Raw genomic sequence first — 26,094 nt, forward strand, 5'->3', positions numbered from 1 at the left:
AAAGGAGTTGCACGCACACACAAACACACACACACACACACACACACACACACACACACTCCGGTTATAAGTGGGTAAGGCATATGATCCGAACTAAAGTCAACAAAAGCTTGAGTAGCAGACTGGAACCCACGGCAGTGATTTCCCGTTCTTACTCTCTAAAGACTTATCTCCCTCCCACAGTCCTGGTCACTGCACTGTAGATTTGGTTTAGGCTGGAACCACAATGATAAGAGTTTCCTTTGTGTATATGGGTTTGTATGTGCCGTGTGTGTCTGTGTCTCGGGGGCACCTTGAGCCCAGGAAGAGTTTACATGATGGCACAGAGAGATCTGAAGTTCACTTAAAGGGATCGTTGGGTTTGTGAGGTCCTTATCCATAAGTTTGGAGAAACGGACGGGCGTAAAGCAATGCACTGCAGCAAAAGGTATGTTAGTCCCCTCAAAGTAACTCCAGAAATCTGCGTGGTAGAATTACTGTTTTTTTTGTCATTGGAGTCTTGTGGCTTTGAAGAGAGCGTAGATGGATATAATGGCTTCAGGTTCCCATCAGAAAGGGCTGCCTGGCGAGGTAAAGCAATGAAGATATCCTCAACACGGCATATACACGTAAGCTGATCTTGGCTGGAATGCATTCTGCTGCTGCTGTTGTCCACAGCAGTACTGTCTTATTCCTCCAGACTGGTGGTGTGCCATCATCTATTGTAGGTAAAACAGACTATGAATAAGTACTTTATACAACCCCCCCCCCCCCCCCCCCCCCCCCCCTGAACAAAGGGTACCTTACAACATGCAAGATGACCACCAGGCCGCTTGGAGTTTTGGAGCTTCAAACCCGCTCTCAGAAAGAGGAAGCCTTACGAGCCAGTGGGGAATGTAGCAACCAGACCATAAACCCACGTACAGTGAGGTGACAAGTGGCTCTCTGTCATACATTGGCGATGACACTGTGGGGTCAAAAGCGCCTCGGTTTCTGTCACACATTCTCCTTACACGGACTGTGAGGTAAAGGCTCAATTTTAGTCCATCAACATTGTTAAATGATCAACATACAAACATCAATGAAAGACATGAGAGAGAGAGAGAGAGAGAGAGGAAAAAGAATCCTTAATTTGCCAAATGATCATGTGCCAGTGGGACGTTTCAAGCATGAATGTCTTGTGCGGCCTGTAGCAACGCATGCGTATAGTGAACACTCGCCATTCAGTTAATAAAAGTGAGCTATAGTAGAGAGTGCACACTTTGTCGTACATTTTATAGGCCGACGGAGCTATTATTGGAGAATCCACATGAAGAAACCCGCAGGATCATGACAAAACGACACAGAGAGGCGGGCGGAGAGGGAAACGGGTTCCTGTGCACCGCAGCCACTCAGATGAGTCTTTTTGATCGCAGGCTGAGATTTGACCACATGTCCCTCGTTTGGACTCCACCCTGCTCTGCACTCCTTTTATTCTATCTGCACGCTGATGCTTTTCAAGTAGTAGATTCATAGTTTCCATCCCCCTAAAAAAAAAGAAACCCATAATGTAACCTTTACAGCTACATTTTAAGTGGTTTTATTTATTTACCCAATGTAGAACAGGCCACTTGTCCTCTGTGGCGCTGGCTAATGTACAGTATGTACTGCCCCCATTCCAGACCTGTTGAGTACTAGAGACAGATCTGTAATGGGACAAATAATGTCTGAGTCCCTGGTGCTGGGGTTGAGTCGGTGGCGTTTATGAGAAACCGTTTCACATTTCTGTCAGTACTTAGCATCCTCCTTTTAGATTGGCCACACATATTTTCAGACATTTCTTTCTTCTCTCTCTCTTACTTTCTTTTGCAATTCTTGTAATTTTAATGACTGCAGCGCCGGTGCTCTGTAACCGAGGCTCCCGTCTTTCTAGTAGGCAGCAGCAGCAGCAGCAGCAGTTGACTTGAATGCCTGCGGAAGAAATGGTGTCAAAGCATTCTTCGCCGAGTCGAGGTAGAACCGATAAGGTCCCATGCTGGTGCGCCTCCCCCCTTTTTGAGATGCCGTATATATTCCACCACACGCAAACCCCGTCTTGGGAGCTCCCAGATCAGGCTCCCCCGTTCACCTTTTTGAGGTCTAGAAAGTGCTTCGCTGTTTGTGTCACTTCTGGGTCTGATATGACTCAATCATTTACACAAGAGGAGTGTTCTCTCATGTAATGACGAACACGGTTAATTGCTTTGAACGTCAGTTTGATTGTTTATATCAATGTCTGAGATAATTATACTGATTTCCATCACCCAGCCCTAGACGGCAGTTTTAAAACCTAACTCCTGTGATCTGAATTAAAATGTCAGCGTCTGAATGGCGACAGATCTTTATAAATGAACTACTCATGAGCTTTTTCTTTTCTTTTCTTAAGATAATCTACCAGGCATCTCAGAGCTATAATTTCCACGACATAGTCATGCACTGAAGCAACAGCAAAGCCGTCAGTTACGTGTTCTGCACTTGACTTGTGATGTTCGTTCACGCACACACAGGAAGACAGTACAGTGAATAGACCACCTATGCTCTCGCCAAGCCGGGGAATGATCCGGGGATTGAAATGTGAGCTGGTTTATACTCTCCCACAACACTCGCACTGTTTCTCTGTGATTGCCGCGGGGGGAGAGCATGATGAAGTTATTAAGCGTTACTGAGACTAGAATGGTGGCTGGAGGAGGAGGAAGAGGAGGAGGAGGAGGAGGTGGTGTGGGGGGGGGGGGGGGGTGGGGATTGTAGTTGAGGAGAGGAAGGCAGAGATTTAGCACAAAAGAAAAGGGGAATTTGAGATTGGGAGGAGAAGGAGAGCGCGTGGAGCTTGAGACATAGGAATTAGAAATGAAAGACGTGGGAGACATTACATGAGTGAGTGAGATTCAACCAACCCCCTTTCTGCTCATTGAAACCCCCATGGCCGGCCAGCCAGGACAGGCAGGGGTCAGCATGAGGTAGAGGAGAAGGAGGAGGGCGGTAGAGAGGACGAAGGCGAGAAGGGGTGCAGAGAGAGAGAGAGAAAGAAGAAAGAGAGAGAGAAAGAAAGGGAGGGGGTGTGCATGAGATGGGGGCGCTAATGTGAACCAGCTGTAGAAACCCGACACCTCCAGAGTGGGTTAGAAATGAGAGTGGAGGAGTGAGTGAGGGAGGAAAGAAGGGCTTGCAGGAAATTGCACGGAGTAAGCGAAGGATGGGGGGCTGGGAGGAGGAAAAGTCCTCATGGAGCAAAACAAAGAGTCCCATAGATGACTTTGGCCGCAGAGCATCCCTCTCGCTGCTCCATTTTCACGAAGAGCAGAGCGCAGCGTTTGTCTGTGTGCAAAGACTTGAGTGTACTGAAAATGTGTCTGAAGAATCGCACTTCAAGCCCGCGTTGCATTCAGTGACAGAGCCGATGTGCCGGTGGTGACAGAGCCGGTGTGTCGGTGTGTCGGGTTATCTCTTCCCCAGTGAGACGCCACTCCCGACAATAATGTGAATCATGCGCGGCCTTGTTCTGTTCGCCTCGGGCCTGCGGCGATGCGGCCCGGAGGCTAAGAATGAACTCTCTATCTGGGAGTGAAACCTGAAGGACGGGGTGGTATCGTTTCCTGACGCCAATGGCATTTGTTTCCGTCAACACTGGTTGCATAGCGGCGATTTGACTTTTAATAGAGATCACTGTGCAGCTTTCCTGTCGGCGCTTTGGAATTTTCTCCCAAATCTCAAAAGCTGCAAGTAATTCCTGTTGTGTGGTAGTAGAGTTGTAAGACCACTCTAGAAATCTTTTCATGCTCACATTCCTAACCAGGCTATCACTATTTTAACATTCTCTGAAGTGGATATACTTGACTTTGAACACACCTTTTCAACACTGAAAATGTAGTGAATGTTCCCAGGCCAACGTAAACCTCGCATTAACCTGGACACGGTGTTTCTTCGTGTGACGGTCTGCTAAAGTGATGTATGTCTTGGGGCAGAAGGCCATGTCATTCCTCCTCGAGAGGGGGCGGAGAGGTTGTCCCGGAGAAGAAAGCGGTCCTAATTCCCACGACGGCCGTCTTGTTGTGATATCATGACCAAGCTGTGTTTGTGTTCGGAGTGGGGAGGGACGTCTTTGTGTTTGTGTATTTATGTGTGTGTGTGTGTGTGTGTGTGTGTGTGTATGGGCATGTGTGTAGGGGGGTTGCACTGCAGACGTGCTGATACAGCGACGGAGACGGGGAAAGAGGGAGGGTGGCCATGTCTAATCTGACAGAGTTGAAGGGAAGCGGCATGACGTCCGTCTTTTCTTTGAAGATCCTACGTCACTGATCTGCCAATAATCTGTGTTTTGGGCTGCTGTTGAGAAATTCCATGGAAACAGACACAAAAAAAACCAACAACGTGTTACGGTCTTGTCAGACACAAGGTGACAATGTGTCAAGAGACACGTCACTCAGTTATACGATGTGTTTTTTAATAATGCATTTTAAATATTTTTTTGGACACTGACGTAGGTCTATGGAATAAGATACATCAATCAACTCAATTGTTCACAATACGAACGATGCACAGTATTGCCAGACTTAAACTTGAAAAAATAGTGAGGTTTTTTTCCAGTCATATCTAGTTTGAACAAATGGAAAACGACAAACACAATGAACATATATTGCTCAATATTATGGTGTTGATTCCATTTTCTTTGTGGTTTGTTTGACGTGTGTTTATTGTGGGAATTTGGTGTGGGATGTTTGTCATATTTGAGGAGACACCGGGTGACTCACGCGACATACCGAGCAGAAGTCTCACGGATGTGATTGATCGGTGAGACTTTCTGCCTGGCATTCATCACTTTCCCACGCGCTCATCACCGAATATCTTCAAGCTGCTCTTTGGAGTGGTGGCCAATAATGGATAGCAATGAATAAGCCTAAGCAATTAAAAAATTCCAGTTTTGTCTTGATGTTTTTATTGACTCATAATAGCAATCTCTGATACTCAAATGGCATCCATTTGAAATGGTTATGAAAGACGTATTCATTTGCGTGTGTGTGTGTGTGTGGGCGCGTGTGCGTGTGACTCTGGGGTGTATCTCTACCATTCTGTTACCTGAGCCTTCTCTAGGGAGGCGGGTTTAGAGGCCTGTGTAAGAGGCAGCAGGTCGCTCCGTCGCCCACAGTCCCTCAGCAGCGTGTCAGCCATGTGCCACACAATGTGCCCCCCCCCCCCCCCCCCCCCCCCCCACACACACAACACACACACACACACACACACCACACACAACACACACGGTGGCGCACACACAGAGGAGAAGTGGAAGTGGTGCCAGGGACTGAGGAAAACAGAGGAATAGAAAGTGATGAAGAGACCTCTGTTTTTGATGAGATCTCTATTGGACATTGTGTAATCTTCCCCACTGCTCGACATGTGGCTAAATCACTTTGAAGAAAAAAGAGAAATCGAAAGAAAGGCGTGATGAATAGGCAGAGGAAAAACAAGACGCCATTTGCAGACCAAATGTGGTCATAACTCAATGGAGTTGCCTTTCTTTTCGTCATACACGGTGCAGCTTGTTCAACTGGCAAGTTCTTCACCTTTTTACTGAGGACACAGTTCTGTAGACTTTATGACATTACTTATATGTTGAATATTGTTCATCTTCTACGTTGCCCAAAGAATTGCTGGTGCTTTCCACTCATTGTGTTTTAGTTTGCTGCCAGGCTTTTTAAGTTAACAACTTCCATATAACTCCACCTCACATCCTTCTACTTTTGGACTTCTTCTTTTCCGTCACTCACCCCACGTTTCAACCCTTTTCACCGAGCTCAGCTTCCCCCTTTTTTTTATGTTCCGGGGTTTATGGGGCGACGACTCGGGGGTTAAAAGTATCTCATATCAGTGACCGTAGGGTTTCGTGGTTCACATCTTAACAGCGTGTCAGAATGTCCTTCAGCAAGACCCAATGCTCCAACTTCTTTGTCAAGCAGCTCCATGGCCGTGTGTGTGTGTGTGTGTGTGTGTGTGTGTGTGTGTGTGTGTGTGTGTGTGTGTGTGTGTGTGTGTGTGGTGTGTGTGTGTGTGTGTGTGTGTGGTGTGTGTGTGTGTGTGGTGTGTGTGTGTGTGTGTGGTGTGTGTGTGTGTGTCGTGTGTGTGTGTGTGTGTGTGTGTGTGTGTGTGTGTGTGTGTGTGTGTGTGTGTGTGTGTGTGTGTGTGTGTGTGGGTGTGTCGGTGTGTTCCTTCGTATATCTTTTAAAAGCGTAACATAAATGCAGTCCATTAACCATTTAATAGTAATGGAACAATGCACAACCACACATATTGCTTATGCTCCTACTTCGGGAATGCGGTTCCCCACATACTGTTGTTTGGATCACAGTACAGCGGTGGCAGCACTGTGCATTAGACACTAGTGTGTTTGCCTGCGCTGGCTCATTTGTTCCTTTGATCTGTGTGTGCTGCAGGACTCTGGTCTCAATGCTGCTGTCTGATGTGGGGCAGTGTGTGTGTGCACCTGACTGAAACGCACTCTTTTGTTTTGTTTGTTTACAAACACACGCACACACTCTCTTTCACACACACCCCCACACATGCAGACACACACATATATTCCTTTTTTGTTTAATTCATCTTTCAACTGTATTGTCTGTATTGAGAGGGTGATATGTTTATATCCGTGTGTGTGTGTGCATTTGCGTGCTCCATCATTGATTTCTCTGCGCGCGCATGTGTGTGTGTCCAGGTGTGCACCGGGCTTTCTGGGTGAGTACTGCCACCAGAAGGACCCGTGTCACCCCGGCTTCTGCCTCAACGGAGGGAACTGCTCTGTGTCCATGTTGGCCGGCGTACCTGTGCCGGGCAGTGCCGCCTGCACCTGCTCTCTTGGCTACACCGGACAGCAGTGCCAAAGCCCCCAGAACTCCACGTGTTACCCCAACAACCCCTGTGCCAACAAGGGCGTCTGCACCCTGCTGTCCCTCGACAAATACAAGTGCGAGTGTGCCAGAGGATGGACAGGTGAGATGCAGTTTAATCACCTCTCAGGAGTTTACTTCTCAATGATAAGTTAAAGCAAAACTCTTCATGCTATCTTCTCTTGAATTACTGCACTTACTGATGGTACGCAATTGTCTGCCAGTATGCATCTCCTTGATTGATTAATGGGTTCAGAAGGTGATTTAAAAGAATGTTCCATTATTGAAACAACAAATTGAGATGTTTCTGCAACATCTGCCACATCTTACTTGTGCTGCGAGTGCCATCGGATAAAATACAACATGTGATATCAAGTGTTTTTAGATAACCTCAACAATATATCCGTCATTGCATATTGGTGTCCTCTATTCTCTAAGCCATCATTTTCCAGAGGTGGAGGACACATTGATGAACTGCACACGGGATAGCTAAAGCACTAGTGCTCTGCTTCCTCGTCATTTCCAGGACCGCAGTGTGAGCACGAGGACAGCTGTCTTTCTAGTCCCTGTGCCAACGCTGGAATGTGCAGCTCTCCGTCTGGTGGCAGCTACACGTGCTCCTGTCCTGCCGGCTACACAGGTCCTCGCTGCCTCAATGACACAAACGAATGCGCCGTCACACCCTCGATATGCCAGAATGAAGGTCATTGCGTCAACACTCCTGGCTCCTACAAGTGAGAATCGAGTTTATAATAACCAAATGTGAAATACGCAAAAATGTCCTTCTCCAAACAAGACTGACTGGAATGTACTCTGTCGTTGCTCCAGGTGTACCTGTGACCCAGGGTTTACGGGCAGACACTGTGAGAGCTCATACATCCCTTGCTCACCCTCACCATGCCTCAATGGGGGCACCTGCCACCAGAACTCTGAAACCAGCTACTCTTGCCACTGCCTTCAGGTACGTAGGGGGATTCACATTCTGAAACACCCCTTTTTAAAAAAAAAATGTTTTACTCCTTTTAAAAGCTGAATGTGAACAAGAAAAAAACTAAACAAATACCATGTTAAAAAAAGTGAAACCACCACACACCAACAGAGATATGAGATAATGCGTCGCCTGGCGAGAGAGAGAGAGAGGGAGTTTAAGAGAATGCAATTGAATTAAGGAAGAGAAAACGAGTGTCACTGTTATTTATCTCTCCATGAATGTAGCCTTTCTGTATTGTTACATTATGTTGTTTGAGGTGCAAACAGTCTGATCCGGTTTGTTGTGTTGTGTTGGACACACTGTAGCGTCAATCTGCAACAGTTAAGCAAGTAACCACAAACAAGCTGTTTATACAAGTCATAATACTAATGCACACTCGAGAATATCAGACTACAATGTGGGTGTTTGAGTGTGTGTTCTTCCCCATTCCTTTGTGCCAGGTTTCAACGGGACTAACTGTGAGAACAACATTGATGACTGCCCTGGTCATCAGTGTGCCAATGGAGGAACCTGCATGGACGGAGTCAACACCTACAACTGCCAGTGCCCGCCAGAGTGGACCGGTAAGGGATTTGTGTGTTCGATTGTTTGTTTACATGTTTGAAACAAAAATCGACGGCACATTGTTTGTGTCCTTACCTCTTAATTGTCTAGATATTCTTTTCTACTTTTTAAGTAAAAGAGATGGAGTAAACGTGGGTGCTGAGAACACCCACATTGGATCCTATCATGTTGTCTGCTTTGACATCATACTTCCTACCAGTCTTCTGCGTTTTCTTTCTTCATGCTACGGCGCCCCGCACTTCCCTCAAGGCATGTCTGTGCTAACAGAGTTGTGTTGCGTACGCGAGCTTTCCGTTTACAAAGCAAACATGCATACATCAGCTTCCTTGGGCCTGTCTGAGTTTATGTATCACTAATCCAACCAGACAAAGCAAAGCCAAAGTGAGCAGGGTGTTTAAAAATGCCCACTGTGGATAAAGTCGTACTGTATATTTTTCACATCTGCAAAAAAAATGGAGCTTTCTTAAATAAGGCGGGAAGCATCTAAAATATCTTTTTTTTAAAATGGGTCTATTTATTCTCCACAGCGGAAAAAACCACGAGGGTCACACCTTGAGTTATGCTGGAGTATAACATGGAGTATTGACTTAGCGATGTAACTGAATATGTTTACATTTCCTCCTCTTCTCGTCCGCCCTGCCTGCCTCTCCACAGGTCAGCACTGCACTGAAGACGTGGACGAGTGTCGTCTGCAGCCAAACACTTGCCAGAATGGAGGAACCTGCAGCAACCTGTTTGGCAGCTACGTCTGCGTGTGCGTGAATGGCTGGAGTGGACCCGACTGCTCTGAAAACATCGATGACTGCGCTACAGCAGCGTGCACCGCGGGCTCCACGTGCATCGACCGCGTTGCCTCTTTCGTCTGTCTCTGCCCCTACGGAAAGACGGGTAGGCCAGAAGTGCAACGTGTGGTTTATTAAATTTTCTTTCCGCTATATTTGCACGGCCTCGGTCGAGCGGGCAAGCCTTATTGACGTCCTGCAAATCAACATTTAATGTAACAAATGTGCTGTCAAAACAAAACTGCTGTGACTCTGTTATAGTACCTAACTTCCCTTTTTTAGATATCGTTTACAACTGAAAAAAAAAAGAGAACAAAAAAACGTAAACAGTTATTAAATACATAGAGTAATAAATCGTTTTTTGGTCTTGAAACTGTATATTTTGTAACTTTTTATACTTTTCTTTTGATTATTTACTGTTGAAAGAGTATTGGATAGCAGTGGACCAACTTCTGTGGAACAAGTCCAACCTGAATAGATGTTTTCCTAAGCAGATCATTTCATTATATTCATCAAAGCTGTTTCTTTCCACTTAATGTGATCTATTTTAAAACCGTCAAATACATAAATTATATACCACAGAATAAATTTGAATTTACAGCCTGCCAGTTAGTCACATGTTCTTAGATGTGGACTTAAAAATATACCTCTCCAAGTGACACATTAGCATTGAGTGTGTTTAATTCTCTGGGGACAAGACTTCTTTGCATTTGGATCAGTTAGCCCCGACTCAGTGTCGAGGTTAACTGAATGTTGGATTTTTTTTAATTGTCCGTCGTGGTCTTTCAAAAGAAATAGTTTTGAAATTGCCAGGAGACGCCAATAAACGTTAGGAGGAGAAAGTAGGGCATAACACAGTGGTGAATTCATGCAAAACAAACTATGCTTTAGCTTGTGTGAACCATGCGGCTGCATTTTGTTCCCAGAATTCGCAGAACTAATTTCAGCGAGACTGCATTAGTTGATCGGTCGGGCATTAACTCACCACCACGTCTAGTTTACTCATTCCTTGTCGACGCAATGTTCTTCTCAGGCTTGCTCTGCCACAGAGATGACGCCTGTATCAGTAACCCCTGCAGGGATGGCTCTCAGTGTGACACCAACCCCATCAATGGCATGTTCAACTGTAACTGTGCACCTGGATATGTGGGCAGCACCTGCAACACCGACAGAGACGAATGCAGCATTGGTGAGAAATAGACACGGCCTAACCACACTTAACGCGTATCCCCGCCCGTCTGTTTTGGCTTTTTTTTTTCTAAACACGCCTATGTCCTCTTCATCGGCAGGTACCAACCCGTGCGAGCACGGGGGTCAATGTGTGAACACCGAGGGCTCCTTCACATGTAACTGTGTGAGGGGTTACGCCGGGCCGCGCTGTGAACAAGACGTCAACGAGTGTGCTTCCAACCCCTGTCAGAACGAGGGCACGTGTCTGGATCGCATCGGGGACTACACCTGCATCTGCATGCCCGGTACGTTTTTCTTGAGAAATTACAATATTATCTTACATTTTCACCAGTTTTGTCAGACTTTTTATTCTAAATAAGCTTCGAAGAAGTGCAGCATTTCCATATTCTGGATTACAGTTTTGTTATTTATAGCGAGAGAGCACTAAAAGAGAACATCACTCCACCAATCGTATGAGAAAAGATTCATTAAAAAATAATTATAAAATGTTGAAAAATAGGCAACCTGTATTTGGATCTACACAAAATTGTCATTTATTCCTTGGCCCATGGCGTAACTTTTTTAATCTCATTCAGATCTGTTATGATTTCTTTGGGATATCCTGCGAACAAATGGACAATATTGAGCAAAAACACAACTTCCTTGGTGGAGTTGATAACAGTCTGCTGAGGCGGCTGACACAACCCAATGTTAAAATGAAACTGCAATGGAATGGGATTAAAAACATAAAGTCCATTGCGAAATCCTTACAAACTTGTTTCTCGTCATGCATGCAGGATTTGAGGGGACTCATTGTGAGATTGAGATAAACGAGTGCACCAGCTCGCCCTGTCTGAACCAGGGTAAATGTCTGGACCAGGTCAGCCGCTTCATCTGCGAATGCCCAGCAGGTTAGTGGAGCACACATGGAGCTATGTTCACGTATATCTTTCAGATTTCCACCCAATCAGAGTGAAAATTAATTAGCTCATGAAGTCTTTTGACATCTGCGCCTGTTATTATGTTCATCACGTCGTTCTGTTTTCAGGCTTCAGCGGAGAAATGTGCCAGATAGACATCGATGAGTGCTCCAGCACACCCTGTTTAAATGGGGCCAAGTGCATCGACCGGCCCAACGGATATGATTGTGAATGTGCTGAAGGTAAACGGGAATGACCCCATGTTTATTCCTTATTCTAATGCGGAGGCCCTGCTCTGCTACTGTGCTCTAAATATACATACCCATATCCTTTCTAACCCAGAAAATAATAGTCGCTTGATCCATGACGCAATAGTGTTTGTCATGTTCCTAAGAGAAAATGTCCTTCCACAGGCTTCAACGGTCTACTTTGTGAGGACAACATCAACGACTGCGTACCAGAGCCGTGCCACCACGGCGTGTGTAAAGACGGCATCGCCACCTTCTCCTGTGAGTGCCAACCGGGGTACACGGGTTCCATCTGCAATATCCAGGTCCAGGAGTGCCACAGCAACCCATGCCAGAACCGAGGACGCTGCATTGACCTGGTCAACGCCTACCAGTGTAACTGCCCACCAGGAACCACAGGTAGCTACAGACATCGTTGCCTCTATAGTGAGACAAGTTCATTGTAATTCATTCTTCAAAGAAAAAGGGTCATTTGAAGCAGTTGTACAACTGTGATCAGATGTTTGTGTGCAGCTTTTAATCTTTCTCATCAGTCTCTCACCTGACAAGCCAGTAGCCTCTTTGTATCTTAGTGCGAGAGCACTTTCAGACACTTTCTCCTCAAACATAGTGCCACTTGTGACATCTGGTTGCCGTAGTAACCATACAGACCGAACCGTAAACACAAAACATTGTACGAGTTCTCGATCACCCGGCACTTTAGGATCAATGAACTCCGAATGTAAGAGTCTGAGCCAGATCACATTATTGTGCTTCTGAGAGCGTGAATTGAATGTAAAGACCCCCCCCATCCTCCACGTCTGGAGCTTCCTGTGTAACTTTCGATGTATAAACTGCAGAGCACTTGTGTGCGTATAGCGGTCACATGTCTGGGCCGAGGGGTGCTACCCACGTTGCTCTGTGGATTAATAGGTTCAGTTCAGTAAGTTGTACCACCCTGAGACCTGGTACTGAAGTCTGCACTGTCCTCACTTCACCAAAACCGCCGTCAGGTCTCGTTTTCTGGTTTCATGTCTTCGCTTCCCCTCTTTGAATGTGCCCTTTTCCTCTCCCGCTCTCGTTTTCTCTTTGTTACTTCCGTCCTTCTGTTACTCATCCTTTTCCTCTTTCTTGTTCTTTCTCACTTTCCTCTCGTGTTATTCGTGATAGATGTCATACTCGAGTTGGAGCGGGCCCCCGCTGTAATAAAGCGTTTTTGTAAACGTTTCTCACTTCCCACAGAACTACATTTTTATGGCGTCTTACTCCCCCTGGTGGTACATGAGTTAACTGTCACATTTCTGCAACAGCCACTTGATCTGCTTCTCCTCTTATGCAACTCTTCACTCGTGTGCTGCATTTAAAGCTGAGCGAACACAGTCAAATAAAATGATGAAGCATATAACCTGGCTATTGTTGCCCTTTATGAATGTATATATTTTTTTACTACTCAGGGGTGAACTGTGAGATCAATGAAGATGACTGTGCGAGCAACCCCTGTGAGTACGGAGAGTGCCACGATGGCATTAACGAGTACAAATGTGTGTGCGCCCTGGGATACACAGGTATGTTTTGCTCGCATACCGCAATACCTAAAGTCAATGTGATAACAGTATAAAATGTTTCAGGATAACAACAACGATATACTTGTCGCACTGCAGGCTGATATTTGTTTGCTGTGACTGAAATCAACAGGATAATCAAGAACGAATTCCCTCTGAATTGCTCTCTCTTGTAGGACTTAAATGTGATGTGGAGATCAACGAGTGTAACTCAAACCCATGTATGAGTGGGGGAACCTGCATGGACAAGGTCAACGGGTTCCTCTGCCTGTGCCCGCCGAGCACCCACGGCCCCCTGTGCCTCTCTGGCACCGACCACTGTGCTCCTCAGCCTTGTGTGCATGGAGAATGTATTGAACAGCAACACGGGTACGTCCACCTGATACTGCTACTCGGGCACACGCACACAGACACACACACACACACACACACACAGACACACACAGTGGCCGATAGCTTCGGCCCCAAAAACCAGGTGCTGTTATTATTGCTGCGTGGCTAATTTTAAACTTATGCTGGCCTTTCTTTTGTGTCAAGGTATCGTTGTGAGTGTGAAGCTGGCTGGGTGGGACAACAGTGTGAGCAGGAAAAGGATGAGTGCCAGCCCAGTCCGTGCCAACATGGTGGCACCTGTGTGGACCGACATAATGGCCACACCTGTCTGTGTCAACCTGGATTCAGAGGTAATGATGCTAATTATTTATTATTTTATAGCACTGTTTTTTAAAAATGTTTTTATATATACCTAGCAATCAATAAAGCAAACGTCACTGAATAAAAAAAAAATTAAAAAAAATGTTGAATGCCCCCTCCTCTCTCATTAGGTGTGAACTGTGAGAAGAACATAGATGAATGTGCATCTGGGCCCTGTCTGAACCAAGGCATTTGTATAGATGGAGTCAACAGTTATTCCTGCCAATGTAGTCCTCCATTCACAGGTTAGTGGTACCACACCTCCAGCATATCCACATCCACTTATTAGTAAGCGACAGCCAACGGAGTATCTTTTAATACTTAAAATGTGTGCCGTGTCAAATTAGGTAAACACTGCGAGGTGGAACAGGTTCCCTGTGCCTCTCATCCGTGTGAGAGGGGAGTGTGTCGTCCGTCTTCGGACTACACCTCCTACACCTGTCGATGTCCCGCTGGTTGGCAAGGTACGAGTGTATCTGTGATATGTCCCGTCTGATCGGGTTTGAATGGATGTGAGTCGAGACGGAGGGAAACTGTGAGACCCGTGTGTCTGAGGGCAAAGCCTTATCGGATATTAGGTAATACTGTTAGATTGATGCCGTGCCAATATGTTGTTGTTTTTTTCACAATCGTGTAGGTACACGCTGCAGTGAGGATGTTGACGAATGCAGAAAGAACCCTTGCAAAAACACTGGTCGTTGCATGAACAGCCCGGGCAGCTACACGTGTAAATGTCAACCCGGATACAGCGGACACAACTGTCAGACAGACATTGACGACTGCTCACCAAGTGAGTTTCACTTTCCTCATTAGGCTCACTTCTGCATTTATGGAATATAGCAACTTTAAAATAGTCTTTGACATATTATCGGAACCGGGAGATATCCCAAGCCCTTGTGGAAAGAAGCATAACAAAAGTGCCCTGAGTTATACAAAGTTGGAAAATCAATTGTTCAGCCAGACTGCTGGTGTATTGATAACTTTGTTCATTCAGTAAAATCAAGTTTTTGTTTCATTGAAAGCCTCTTTCCCCTCTCTCTCTTCTCTCCCCTCCGTAGACCCGTGCCTGAATGGAGGCTCTTGTGTGGACGATGTCGGGAGCTTCTCCTGTGACTGCCGCCCGGGTTTCGAAGGCGAGCGTTGTGAGACTGAGGTGGACGAGTGCGCCAGCCAGCCGTGCAGGAACGGTGCCGTCTGCCGGGACTACGTCAACAGCTTTGTGTGCGAGTGCCGACCAGGCTTTGATGGAATCTTGTGTGAACGCAACATCCTCGAATGTACCGAGAGGTGAGTCGTTCGTTTGAAGCAAGATCCATACAACCGTAAATGTTTGTTCTGCAACGAATTCCTCCCGGATTATTTCTACTGCATCTCCTGCAATTATCTGACGGCCTGATATGAGGGTGAATCAGCCATTGGGACTTGCAGATTGTGTATCTCATTAAGATGTACGGCATTAGTAGATTTATTTTTTGTTTGTTTCCTTGTTGATTTTGTATGTAACACCCTGTACTCACCACTTGGTTGTCCTCCTCCCTTCCAGCTCCTGTCTGAACAACGGGACCTGCATTGACGACATCAACGCCTTCTCTTGCCGTTGCCGTCCTGGTTTTTACGGGACGTTCTGCGAGTACGAGCAGAACGAGTGCGACTCTCAGCCCTGTAAGAACGGAGGCACCTGCACCGATGGTCTGGGCGCCTACCGCTGCACCTGCCCTGTGGGATACAATGGGCAGAACTGCCAGGTATCGTGTTCGTGCATCTCTGCAAGTGTACAGCGTGGGTCTGCAGGTAATGTGCCTGAGATGGGTCCTACAGGAAGCGTTCTTAGCTATGTATTTGTATTAATTTAATAATTATAAAAAATATATTTATATTATTTAATATTTAACACTGAAAGCTATTTGATGGGTAGAACATAATATGGAAGGGTACTCCTTTTGATATAAGCTATCCAAATAATGAATTTTCTCGGTTCACTTGTAGGCTACATATCAATGATTACGTTTAATGATTACGCATAACTTGTATTAATGTTGTACCAAGTGATCACAGGAAAACAAAGAAATCCTAAAACTCACATATATTTAAACGATTCATAAAGGTTTTATGATTTCTCTGGTAATCTCCTCAATTAATCTGTTCTCAAACAATACATCACATGCGTCACATTTTGGCACACATATGTTTATCCACCACTCTTCTGAACAAGCCTCCGTCTGGAACGCTGGAGAAGCTTCCTTTGCGCCTGGTTGCTATGAATCGGAATATTGGATAAGAAAGTCGGTTACGTTAGATGCACCAAACTGAACGTCTTTAACTCAAGAAGGCGGCTGGATGTGGAGTAGTTCCCTCCTGTCTGTGTAACATTTACAGCCAACTGCAACTCACTCTCTTCTTGTTTTTCTGCAGAACTTCGTGAACCTGTGCAGCCAGGTGCGCTGTCACAACGGCGGCTCCTGCTCTCAGACATCGACCTCCTGGACCTGCCACTGTCAAATGGGATGGACGGGACTGTACTGTGACGTCCCGAACATGTCCTGCCAGGACTTTGCCGCCAGGAAGGGTGAGGCCCTTCAACACGTTATTTAGTATTGCCGAGTCATCACAAGAGAAAAGTCGCATTGTAGCAAAAAACACACTTTTAAATCTTATTCATAGTCACATTTAGTTTATCTTATGCATCCATTTTCACATTCTTTATTCACGCTATGTGCCTCCTTTACCGAATGACTTGTAGGTCTGGAGGTGGAAAACGTGTGCAAGAACGCTGGGCGGTGCGTGAATGTGGGCAAATCCCACCGGTGTCAGTGCCAGCCAGGATACACGGGCAGCTACTGTGAAGAGATGGTGGACGAGTGCCAGTCAAACCCTTGTCGCAACGGAGCTACATGCAAGGACTACCAGGGCACATACGAGTGCATAGTAAGTACATTCTCGGCTGTTTGTGTTTGTTGCCGATTTGTATGTTTTTAAAGCTTTTGTGTTTCGTTACTACCGAACTAGCAGCTCCCAAAGCACACAATGAGCTAACCTCTGTCTCTGGTTCCAGTGTAAACCGGGCTACCAGGGGGTGAACTGTGAGTATGATGTTGACGAATGCCACTCTAGGCCCTGCCTCCATGGTGGAACCTGCATCAACCTCATCAACCGTTTCACGTGCGCCTGCCCACCTGGAGCGCATGGTAAGTCTGCATATCACACATGTACACGCACACACACACACACACACACACACACACACACACACACACACACACACACACGCAGGTTTATATTTATAGGGCAGATGATACGTTTTATTTGATGCTGTGAGTGATGCGCGTCTGTTCGCTGCTCCGCAGGGCTCCAGTGTGAATTGAACGAGGATGACTGCGCCCCCAAGCTCGGCTCCTTTGAACCTCGCTGTCTGAATGGAGGACAGTGTGTGGACGGCGTGGGCCGTTACTCGTGCTCCTGCCCACCGGGATTCGTCGGGGAACACTGCGAAGGGGATCTAAATGAATGCCTGTCTGGGCCGTGCCACGCCACCGGCAGCCTCGACTGCGTGCAGCTGGTCAACGACTACCAGTGCCGCTGTCGCCTTGGATACACGGGTATGTTCGTATCGGCGCTCCTCGGGACTTATGTTGACCGTTTCAATCATTTTAAATTATTTTGCTAATCCTGCAAAGTATTTCAGTTGTTAATTTCTCTCCCAGGTCGTCACTGTGAGTCCATGGTGGATCTGTGTCTGTCTAAACCGTGCCACAAAGGTGGCGCCTGCTCCATGAACATGAGCTCAGTACATGGCTACACCTGCTCCTGTGCTCCTGTAAGTGTCTTCAGTGCCACCATTGTTCAGCTGTCATAAGATGGAAGTGGTTTCAATTGATTTCTGAATAACACCTTTTCTCTTCATTTCTCTTTGCAAACATGCCTTAAACTGGTTGTATTTCCGTGCGCTCTAATTTATTCATCATCAGTGTAATGCTATACTGTTTCTGTTTTTAAATTAAGGACTTGATTGACCCATTGAAAGAGACCATAATATATGGTGTTTGGATTTTGGTGCATATGCCTCAGAGTTCATAATGTGAACCGGATGCTCAGTAGTGTGTCTCAGAAGAAGAAGAAGCACCTTAGCTGGCAGTGGGTGCAAGAAAAAAAAACACTTGGTTTGCAGAGATTGTGTTTACAATTACAATATCTCAGCACAAAAAAACCCAATTAATACCAATTCCTCCATTTTCTTGATATATTCTCATTCGTCTGTCCCTCCAGACTGGACTATCAAACAGCGCATGTCAGCTTAAGTTAATAAGTAACACAGCTTACTGTGAACTATGTTAAACACATCATAATGATTTCTTTCTACAAAAAAGTAAAAACAATCCCCCAAATTCCATAAAGTCTTCAACAGAACACAAAATCTTTAGTGTATTTTTTTATGCTTAATCTTCATTTAAGTCTCCAAGGGTATTGGATGTATTTCATTAATCTTGTCTGCTTATAGTAAGGATGTTCATAGATATACTTCAGAAGATTCTAAAAGTGGACAGGTGGCCGACGTTTCTTTTTCTCTCTTACTAGAACATCAATCTCTTCACCCTAAATTCTTGTTTTTCTCTCCACTAACTTCTTGCTCCCTCTCTTTTTCTCATGCTTGCTTCAGAGGGCCACACCATGGCTCAGGTATAGTATTCAAGCAGTGGAATCTAGATGTAAATGAGTTCCAGCCGTTTGTTTCTTTAAACGTCAGCTCCAACGTTTTATTGGCCCATTACAAACATGTAGCCGTGCCGTACATTTAATTTGACTGTATTAGTATCGCGTTTAAACAAGATGCTATGTTTTATAGGGCTTCACTGGGTTCAACTGTGGCGAAATAGAGGGCTACAGTTGTGCGAAGCTACGTTGCCAGAATGGCGGTCGCTGTGTGGAGTCACCGGGCCACCTGTACTGCCAGTGCCAGTCGGGCTTCAGCGGACCACACTGTGAGAACGAACAGAGATGTCCATGGAACTGCCAGAACGGAGGAACCTGCATCAAAGACCCATCCAACCCGTACCAGTACAGCTGCCACTGTACCGCGCACTTCTCGGGACCGTACTGCGAGAACAAACTAGTCATATCACGCACTCTAGAGTGCCCCTATCCGCAGTGTGAGCAGCATTCGAGGGATAACGTGTGTGACAATCAGTGTAACAACCACGAATGTCATTGGGACGGAGGCGACTGCTCCCTCAACTGGAAGCAGCCCTGGGTCAACTGCACCGCCAGTGTTCCCTGCTGGGATCTCTTTAAGAATGGACGTTGCGATAAGGAGTGCGACAACCTCGGGTGCCTCTTTGACAGCTTTGATTGCCAGGAGGCCCCCTCATCCTGCAAGTATGTGACCCGTCTCTTTATTTTGTCATTTGCCGTTGCAGTTGCCGTATAAAGTCCACGTTGAAGCCAAATCACTCAACAGCCCACCCCTCCTTGTACTGTGTGTTTCCAGGTACGACAGGTACTGCGCGGACCACTTTGGGAACGGCATCTGTGACCAGAGCTGCCACACGGAGGCTTGTGGCTGGGACGGCCTGGACTGCTCCACTGACACTCCAGCCAAAGTGATAGATGGCATGCTGGTCATCGTGGTCCGGCTGCAGCCTAAGGAGCTGCTGGGAGATCTGAGGGGTTTCTTGCGCTCCCTGGGAGCCGTGCTGCACACCAACCTGCAAGTGAAGCTCGATAAGAATAAGAAGCCAATGGTTTACCCGTACTATGGGGAGGAGCAGGTACTACAAATACAGAGGAGCAGAAGCAGGCGGGAGCTGGAGAGGGAGGTTATTGGGTAAGAACAGTTCACGATGAGCTTCTCGCATAAGTTCTCTTCCTTTTTTAAGCTCTCTTATAATACTCGGGAGCTTAAAATGAACAAACTGCACGTCATTGACGGTCTTTGAATGTTCACATCTGCGCAGATCTGTGGTGCACCTGGAACTCGATAACCGCGAATGTTCCCAGAGCTCGGTCGACTGTTTCTCCAACACGAAGGAGGCTGCGTCATTCCTTGCAGCAGCACACATCAAGGATGAACTGCCTTACCCTCTGGTGTCTGTTGACAGTAAGTATGCCTGGCATTCAACAGTTAATGGTTGGTTTTCAGGTTGAAAACCTAAATCAAATTAAAAAAACAACCGTTATTAGACTTCTTTTTGTATCCACCAGGTAAGCCGAGAATTGACGCGCCAGTTCCAACGCCTCTGATGTACCTGGTGGGAGTGGCTGTGGTTATTATTCTCCTGATCCTTGTGCTGGGGATGCTAGCAGCCAAGAGGAAGCACAAACATGGCGCCCTGTGGCTGCCCGATGGCTTCTTGGCCAATAAGAACGACAAAAGGAGAGAGCCTGTCGGACAGGATGACTTTGACATGAAGTGAGTGGATATACAGACCAAAAGCTTTTGTTAGAGACTATTTAAAACAAGATATATGATATGATGATGCTACCGTGTGGGAATTCAGACCAGAGTGAAATGTAGATCAAAGTGAACAAGTATTACTGCTAAGAAACGTTTGTGTACGCTACTTTACTTTAAGTAGCTGAGAGCTCAAATGCATCAGCAGAAGACTGGTTATACTGTCCAGCTCCCAGTGATCAATACTGCTGTTTGATTGGGTGTTAAACAGAGCGTAACTGGAACATCGCGTACATGCTGTGGCCTGGAATAAATGTAAGCGGAATGAAATGGAAACGTTACTATCGCTTAATATATCGCATACTTTTCTTTTTTTCATTTCAGGAATTTCAAGACCCCGGATGAAGCCATGATGGATGGAGTTCAGAGTCAGAGGTGGCTGGACGACGAGGTCCCACCCAAGAAATCAAGAGTAAGTGAATTGAGAGGGGAAAAAAACAATGGTTCAAAAAAAAGAAAGCTGATGGATTGGAGGAGTTTAAATTAAATTGTGTAAGGACCATGAGGAAAGTTTTTTCAGTTTTTGTTGCTTTTCATAGACTGAAGACAAACCCTTGCTGCCCATTGCTATGGATGGAGGTGTTGACCGAAGGGAGTGGACCCTGCAGCATCGCAAGGCTGCTGACATCTCGCTCACTCCCCCACAGGCCGACCTGGATGCTGACTGTCTGGATGTGAACGTCAAGGGACCTGGTGAGAAAAAGAAAAAAAAAGACTTATAAACTTCTAAATCTGATCAACTTCAAGAACATCTTTTTTATATTATTGTTTTCTCTTCTTCTTTTTTTTTTTCTTCTCTCAGATGGCTTCACCCCACTGATGTTGGCATCGCTGCGTAATGGTGGAGGCCCGGACTGCAGCCTGCATGGAGGAGAGGAAGAGGAGGAGAGCGGAGGAGATGAACCGGGGCCGAGTGTCATTTCAGACCTGATCGCTCAGGGTGCTTCTTTGATGGCTCAGACCGACCGCACGGGAGAAACGGCGCTCCATCTGGCTGCCCGCTACGCCAGGGCCGACGCTGCCAAGAGACTGCTGGATGCTGGCGCTGATCCCAACGCCCATGACAACATGGGCAGAACTCCTCTGCATGCTGCCGTGGCGGCTGATGCCCAGGGAGTCTTCCAGGTGAGAAAAGGGTTTCATCAGAATCGGTTCTAAACTTTTGAGTTTGATATCGCTCAGCTAAAACAACGTTGTCATTAGACACTTAGTGACTGCGATCATAAACGAAAGGAACGGGTTATTACATTCCATCTTCTTTTCATGTACTTTTTCATCATATCTCATGTGCCTGTGTCTTCGTCTTCTCAGATACTGATCCGTAATCGTGCAACAGAACTGGACGCCCGGATGAATGACGGCACTACTCCACTGGTCCTGGCAGCCCGGCTAGCTGTGGAGGGCATGGTGGAAGAGCTGATCCACTGCCATGCTGACATCAATGCTGTAGACGACCACGGTGGGCAAACTTTTCATGTATACTGCTCCTCATGGGGAATGTCTTATTTTTGTACTGTATGAATTACAGAATATCATGCACACCGTTATTTGGATTGCGGGATTATGCTCGTGGGTAAGCAGGTCAAGCTCAAGTGCTCATTGTAGTAAAACCTTTAAGACACTGCTATGCTTGCTTCAGTCCTTTTTAAAATCACTTTTGATAGTAACATTGAAGACTTGAAGAGCGTCAGAAGAAGAAAACAGCTGGTAGTTATTTCATTCTGTTTAACACGGATGTGCTTCTCTGTCTTTTCTCACCGTCCCGACATTTTAGGCAAATCTGCTCTTCACTGGTCAGCTGCAGTTAATAATGTGGAGGCGACACTCGTGCTTTTGAAGAACGGAGCCAACCGTGACATGCAGGACAATAAGGTTGGTTCTTTGTTCACTTAGTTTGTGCTGGTGAAAATGACATTTTGAAAGAAAGTGAAAATGCACTCTTCACAAAACTACTTAAGTCATAGAGTATCAAGTCGACTGAAACGCGTATATAATTCATCTATATAATGTGTTTTTCAGAGATGCATGTTAAATTCAAACCCGCTGCTTGCTGTGTTTCCTTCAGGAGGAGACTCCTCTGTTTCTTGCAGCCAGAGAAGGCAGCTTTGAAGCGGCTCAGGTTCTCCTCGACCACTACTCCAACCGCGACATCACCGATCACCTGGATCGGCTGCCCCGCGACAGCGCTCAAGAACGCATGCATCACGACATCGTGCGCCTGCTGGACCAGTACAATTTGGTTCACAGTCCACACAATGGCCCGAACCACATGGGTGGAGGAGGGAACATGTGCGGGCCCAACGGAGTGGGCTTCATCGGCATGCGGCCCGGGCCGCAGGGGAAGAAGAGCAGGAGGGGTGGAGGTGGGGCGAAGGTGGGAGGCGTTGGAGGCGGAGCTAAGGAGCTAAAAGACATGAAGGCAAAGAGAAGAAAGAAGCCGGCTGGAGGAGAGGGGCCGGGTGTGGTTGCTGGGGGAGGAAGTGGAGTTACAGCAGGAGGGAACGCGAATGGCGTCAAGGCAGCAGCAGGACTTCCAGAGAGCTCTGTCACCATGTCGCCTGTTGACTCCCTGGAATCGCCGCACTCGTACACAGGCGACGTGTCCGGCGCCGTCTCCACCACAGCAAACTCCCCTCCCCTCCTGAGCAGCCAGACCTCCAGGCCGATGCTGCCGCCCGTCAGCCACATGCTGGGACAGCAGCAGGGCTGGGTGGGCATGACCAAGCACGGCTACGGCGGCCACATGTTCGGCCTCGTGTCGCACCAGATGGGGGGGTCTCACCCGGGCATGGGCCAACACCACAGCCAGGGCCCGATGCTGACTCCCATGAACGTCACCATGAGCCGGGAGCAGCTGCCGCCCATTGTCACGTTCCAGATGATGGCCCCCGGAGGGAGCCAGGCCATGCTGAAGCAGCCTCAGCCGGGGCAGGTACAGGTCACCCAGTCCCAGGGGCAGAGCCAAAATCAGGGTCACTCCCAGCAGGGGCCAGGCCGCCTCCGATGCTCCCAGGGTATGATGTACCAGATGCCTGAGCAGATGAGCATGGGGCACGGGCTCTCCCACGCCCTGCAGCACCCCCACACCGTCAGCCACGGGGGGATTGAGGGACAGTCTCGGCCGCTACCCTCCTATCCACCCATGCAGAGCCCTGTGGATAAGTACCCCACCCCACCCTCCCAGCACAGTTACACCACCACTGGCTCAGAGGGCACCACCCCGGGCCACTCTGCCCACCCACCCAGCGAGCACCCGTATCTCACCCCCTCGCCCGAGTCCCCGGACCCTTGGTCGTCCTCTTCGCCGCACTCCAACTCGGACTGGTCTGACGTCACCACCAGCCCCACCCCTCTGGGGAACCCCCACCACGCACTGCCGTCTTCACGCCACACACACATTCCAGAGCAGGCTCAGCTGCAGCCGCAGTCGCAGCAGATGCAGCAGGCCTCTCAACAGCCTCAGCTCGGCAACATGCAGGTGTTTGCGTAGGCCGGCCCGAGGGAAGCATAAACAGACTGACTTTGGGGATCTGTGTAGTTGCATAACAACACGTGAACTCATACAATGCTTTTTCTCGTGTCTCGTTTATTCTCTTTCTGTTCTCCATTATAATAATCGGTCACTTCCCCTTTCATGTTTTATCTCCTCTTTGCACTTACCAAAAAAAAACTGTTTGCATAGTTTCTAAAAGCGTCGTTGAGTATTATCAGCGACATCAAAAGTATCCAAAAAGAATGGCGTTAGCTGTCCGCCACATCGATCCCGTGATCCCGGCCGAGCGTCCTCTGCTCTCCGTTGCCGAAGTCGAGACTTTTCTTTTTGGCCTTTTGGCTGTTTTTTATTGAGGGATCAACGAGGAAGTGCCGACCAGATGGCGACCGGCTGGTGTTGCATCAGAAAACAACCGACCGTTGAGATGAACACTGAGACAAGGCGGAGGACCTTCTGCACTGATATCGTCTGTTTTTGGAGGACAGTGTCACTCCTCTCTGCTAATCGTTAGCCGTATGTGTCGTTTAATGTGATTACTAACTCGTCGTCGCAACCGTTCACTCTACTTGTTTTTTTTAATACTATGGGTCACATTCAATCTATTCTATAAATCATCAAAACTACCTAGATGTTGCCTTTATTGTTTATTTTTAATCATGCATTGTTTTTTAATGTGCTAAAGGGGTAATTTTATAAAATGCTGTTGCATGACTAGAAAGACAAACATCAAGTAAATGACAGATTATATAGAAACGCACACACACACACACACACACACACACACACGCACGCACGCACGCACATTGTTACTAAAGGCCTCTACACTTGTGCTAACGATTTAAATGTATTTACTGCATTGATTGATTTAGATATTAGTGTTTCCCATCAAATGTCTGAACACGCCAACAGTTCAATGGATGCAGTGTGTGTACTCGCATGCTGTCGGAGCGGTGAGAACGTTGTGTGTGTGTGTGTGTGTGTACGTTACACTGCGTCTCGCCACGCAGTACCACTATATGTGTTGTTGAGGGATTAATTAAGCTTGACAAACTTTATGCAAAAACATACATTAGTTTTTAGTATGTTGTAGGATAAAATGTAAATAGACACATTCTGCTTGTTGTTACTGAGCTCGATTTGGCAAAAGACATGTCGACTTTTTTTTTTACATGACTTCTGGTCGCACTTCTTGAATGATTCTGAATGTTACAGAGGCTTTCTGACGTTTAAACGGCCTCCTAGCTAAATGTTTTCTCTTCCAAAATCATTTAACCAGTTTTGCCTTTTTTGCTTAACTACAATCAGTGTATCTCTGCACTTTTTTTATTTTTTTTTTATTGTAATGATTCATAAACCAAGTCTGGAGGTGAGTACGGTTTGATAAAGTATTTTTTAATCTGTTCCTTCTTAAAGTTGATGTTGATCATAGCTTTGTGTGACTGCTCTGTAAACGCAGACAATCGTTCACGGTTTTATTTTTGAAACTTTGAGAGAAAAAAAAAAAAAAAAAGTCTCTTTTTCTGCCAAAAATGTACATCCATGTCCATAAATGTATCAGTTGTTGCCCCTGTTGTGTCCTAAAGATGGACACATGACACACAGCCAATACCAAGAAAAGTTTTGATTTACTACTGCGCCTGTCTGTGTGAACAAACCCAATGATTCACCGGGGTGTTTCTTCTTCTCTTTCCTAATGATGTCCTTGTAGTTTACCAAAAACATGTGTACTGTTGAAGTGTCAGTCAGCCCTTTTTATTTAGAATTGAGCATGTCAGTTCCCATTCATATGCAAGGCTATGTGTCTATTTTCTGTATATAAAATGTGTTTTTGTATCCTCTGTTAACCAAATAGCCTATAAAAAAACATGCTATATGAAGTAGTTGTCACCATGTTTGTAAAAGGTAGATGAACTAAAACTGATGAAAAAAAAAAAATGTTCTCAAAAAAACCAAATGATCAACCAAATGTGCTTCCTGAAATAAAGCCCAGATCTTCGTAGACGTTTGCGTTTGTCTTTTTATTAAGTATACTGTGTATTTTTTTACATTTTTTTTTTACAAAAGTTCAGACACCTAGCTGGTGTTTTAAATAGTTTTGTTTTCACATTGGAAATTTGAATAGGACACAGATGGAATAAAAATGGTTGGAAATATGTTTCTATACTTTTTGAAAGTATAGAAAAAAGATTCAGGACTGCAACCTCATCCCATCATTTCATTTTTGGATGCATTTCCTCAGGCTACAAATTGCCAAAACAACATCAGTACTCTTACTAATACTGTTTTGCCTTTCAGAGCCTTGGATTCAATATTTTCTATCCTATAAATCTGTATGTGTCTGATAAAAAACCATGGACAGTGCTTTACAGTACACT

General features: G+C 46.3%; 1 protein-coding gene across 1 annotated transcript in view; it reads left to right on the forward strand.

The window, feature by feature from the left end:
* The window catches only part of notch2 (notch receptor 2), a 38,430-nt gene extending 14,599 nt beyond the window's left edge, over positions 1 to 23,831 (forward strand). Inside the window, exons 3-35 of the mRNA XM_034530036.1 lie at positions 6,701 to 6,975; positions 7,399 to 7,606; positions 7,701 to 7,830; positions 8,300 to 8,426; positions 9,082 to 9,315; positions 10,243 to 10,398; positions 10,499 to 10,684; positions 11,177 to 11,290; positions 11,428 to 11,541; positions 11,713 to 11,946; positions 12,981 to 13,091; positions 13,265 to 13,457; positions 13,626 to 13,771; positions 13,913 to 14,026; positions 14,129 to 14,245; positions 14,419 to 14,571; positions 14,840 to 15,068; positions 15,325 to 15,526; positions 16,194 to 16,347; positions 16,522 to 16,706; positions 16,834 to 16,966; positions 17,126 to 17,377; positions 17,483 to 17,595; positions 18,622 to 19,151; positions 19,264 to 19,599; positions 19,730 to 19,872; positions 19,977 to 20,184; positions 20,551 to 20,638; positions 20,766 to 20,919; positions 21,029 to 21,351; positions 21,538 to 21,685; positions 22,001 to 22,098; positions 22,292 to 23,831. Of these exons, the coding sequence (XP_034385927.1) occupies positions 6,701 to 6,975; positions 7,399 to 7,606; positions 7,701 to 7,830; positions 8,300 to 8,426; positions 9,082 to 9,315; positions 10,243 to 10,398; positions 10,499 to 10,684; positions 11,177 to 11,290; positions 11,428 to 11,541; positions 11,713 to 11,946; positions 12,981 to 13,091; positions 13,265 to 13,457; positions 13,626 to 13,771; positions 13,913 to 14,026; positions 14,129 to 14,245; positions 14,419 to 14,571; positions 14,840 to 15,068; positions 15,325 to 15,526; positions 16,194 to 16,347; positions 16,522 to 16,706; positions 16,834 to 16,966; positions 17,126 to 17,377; positions 17,483 to 17,595; positions 18,622 to 19,151; positions 19,264 to 19,599; positions 19,730 to 19,872; positions 19,977 to 20,184; positions 20,551 to 20,638; positions 20,766 to 20,919; positions 21,029 to 21,351; positions 21,538 to 21,685; positions 22,001 to 22,098; positions 22,292 to 23,716 (7,333 nt within the window). The 3' untranslated portion in view covers positions 23,717 to 23,831. The remainder of the gene's footprint in view (positions 1 to 6,700; positions 6,976 to 7,398; positions 7,607 to 7,700; positions 7,831 to 8,299; positions 8,427 to 9,081; positions 9,316 to 10,242; positions 10,399 to 10,498; positions 10,685 to 11,176; positions 11,291 to 11,427; positions 11,542 to 11,712; positions 11,947 to 12,980; positions 13,092 to 13,264; positions 13,458 to 13,625; positions 13,772 to 13,912; positions 14,027 to 14,128; positions 14,246 to 14,418; positions 14,572 to 14,839; positions 15,069 to 15,324; positions 15,527 to 16,193; positions 16,348 to 16,521; positions 16,707 to 16,833; positions 16,967 to 17,125; positions 17,378 to 17,482; positions 17,596 to 18,621; positions 19,152 to 19,263; positions 19,600 to 19,729; positions 19,873 to 19,976; positions 20,185 to 20,550; positions 20,639 to 20,765; positions 20,920 to 21,028; positions 21,352 to 21,537; positions 21,686 to 22,000; positions 22,099 to 22,291) is intronic.
* Positions 23,832 to 26,094: the final 2,263 nt, after the last annotated feature.

This window comes from Cyclopterus lumpus, chromosome 4, assembly GCF_009769545.1.
Source record: "Cyclopterus lumpus isolate fCycLum1 chromosome 4, fCycLum1.pri, whole genome shotgun sequence".
NCBI classification, from domain to species: domain Eukaryota; kingdom Metazoa; phylum Chordata; class Actinopteri; order Perciformes; family Cyclopteridae; genus Cyclopterus; species Cyclopterus lumpus.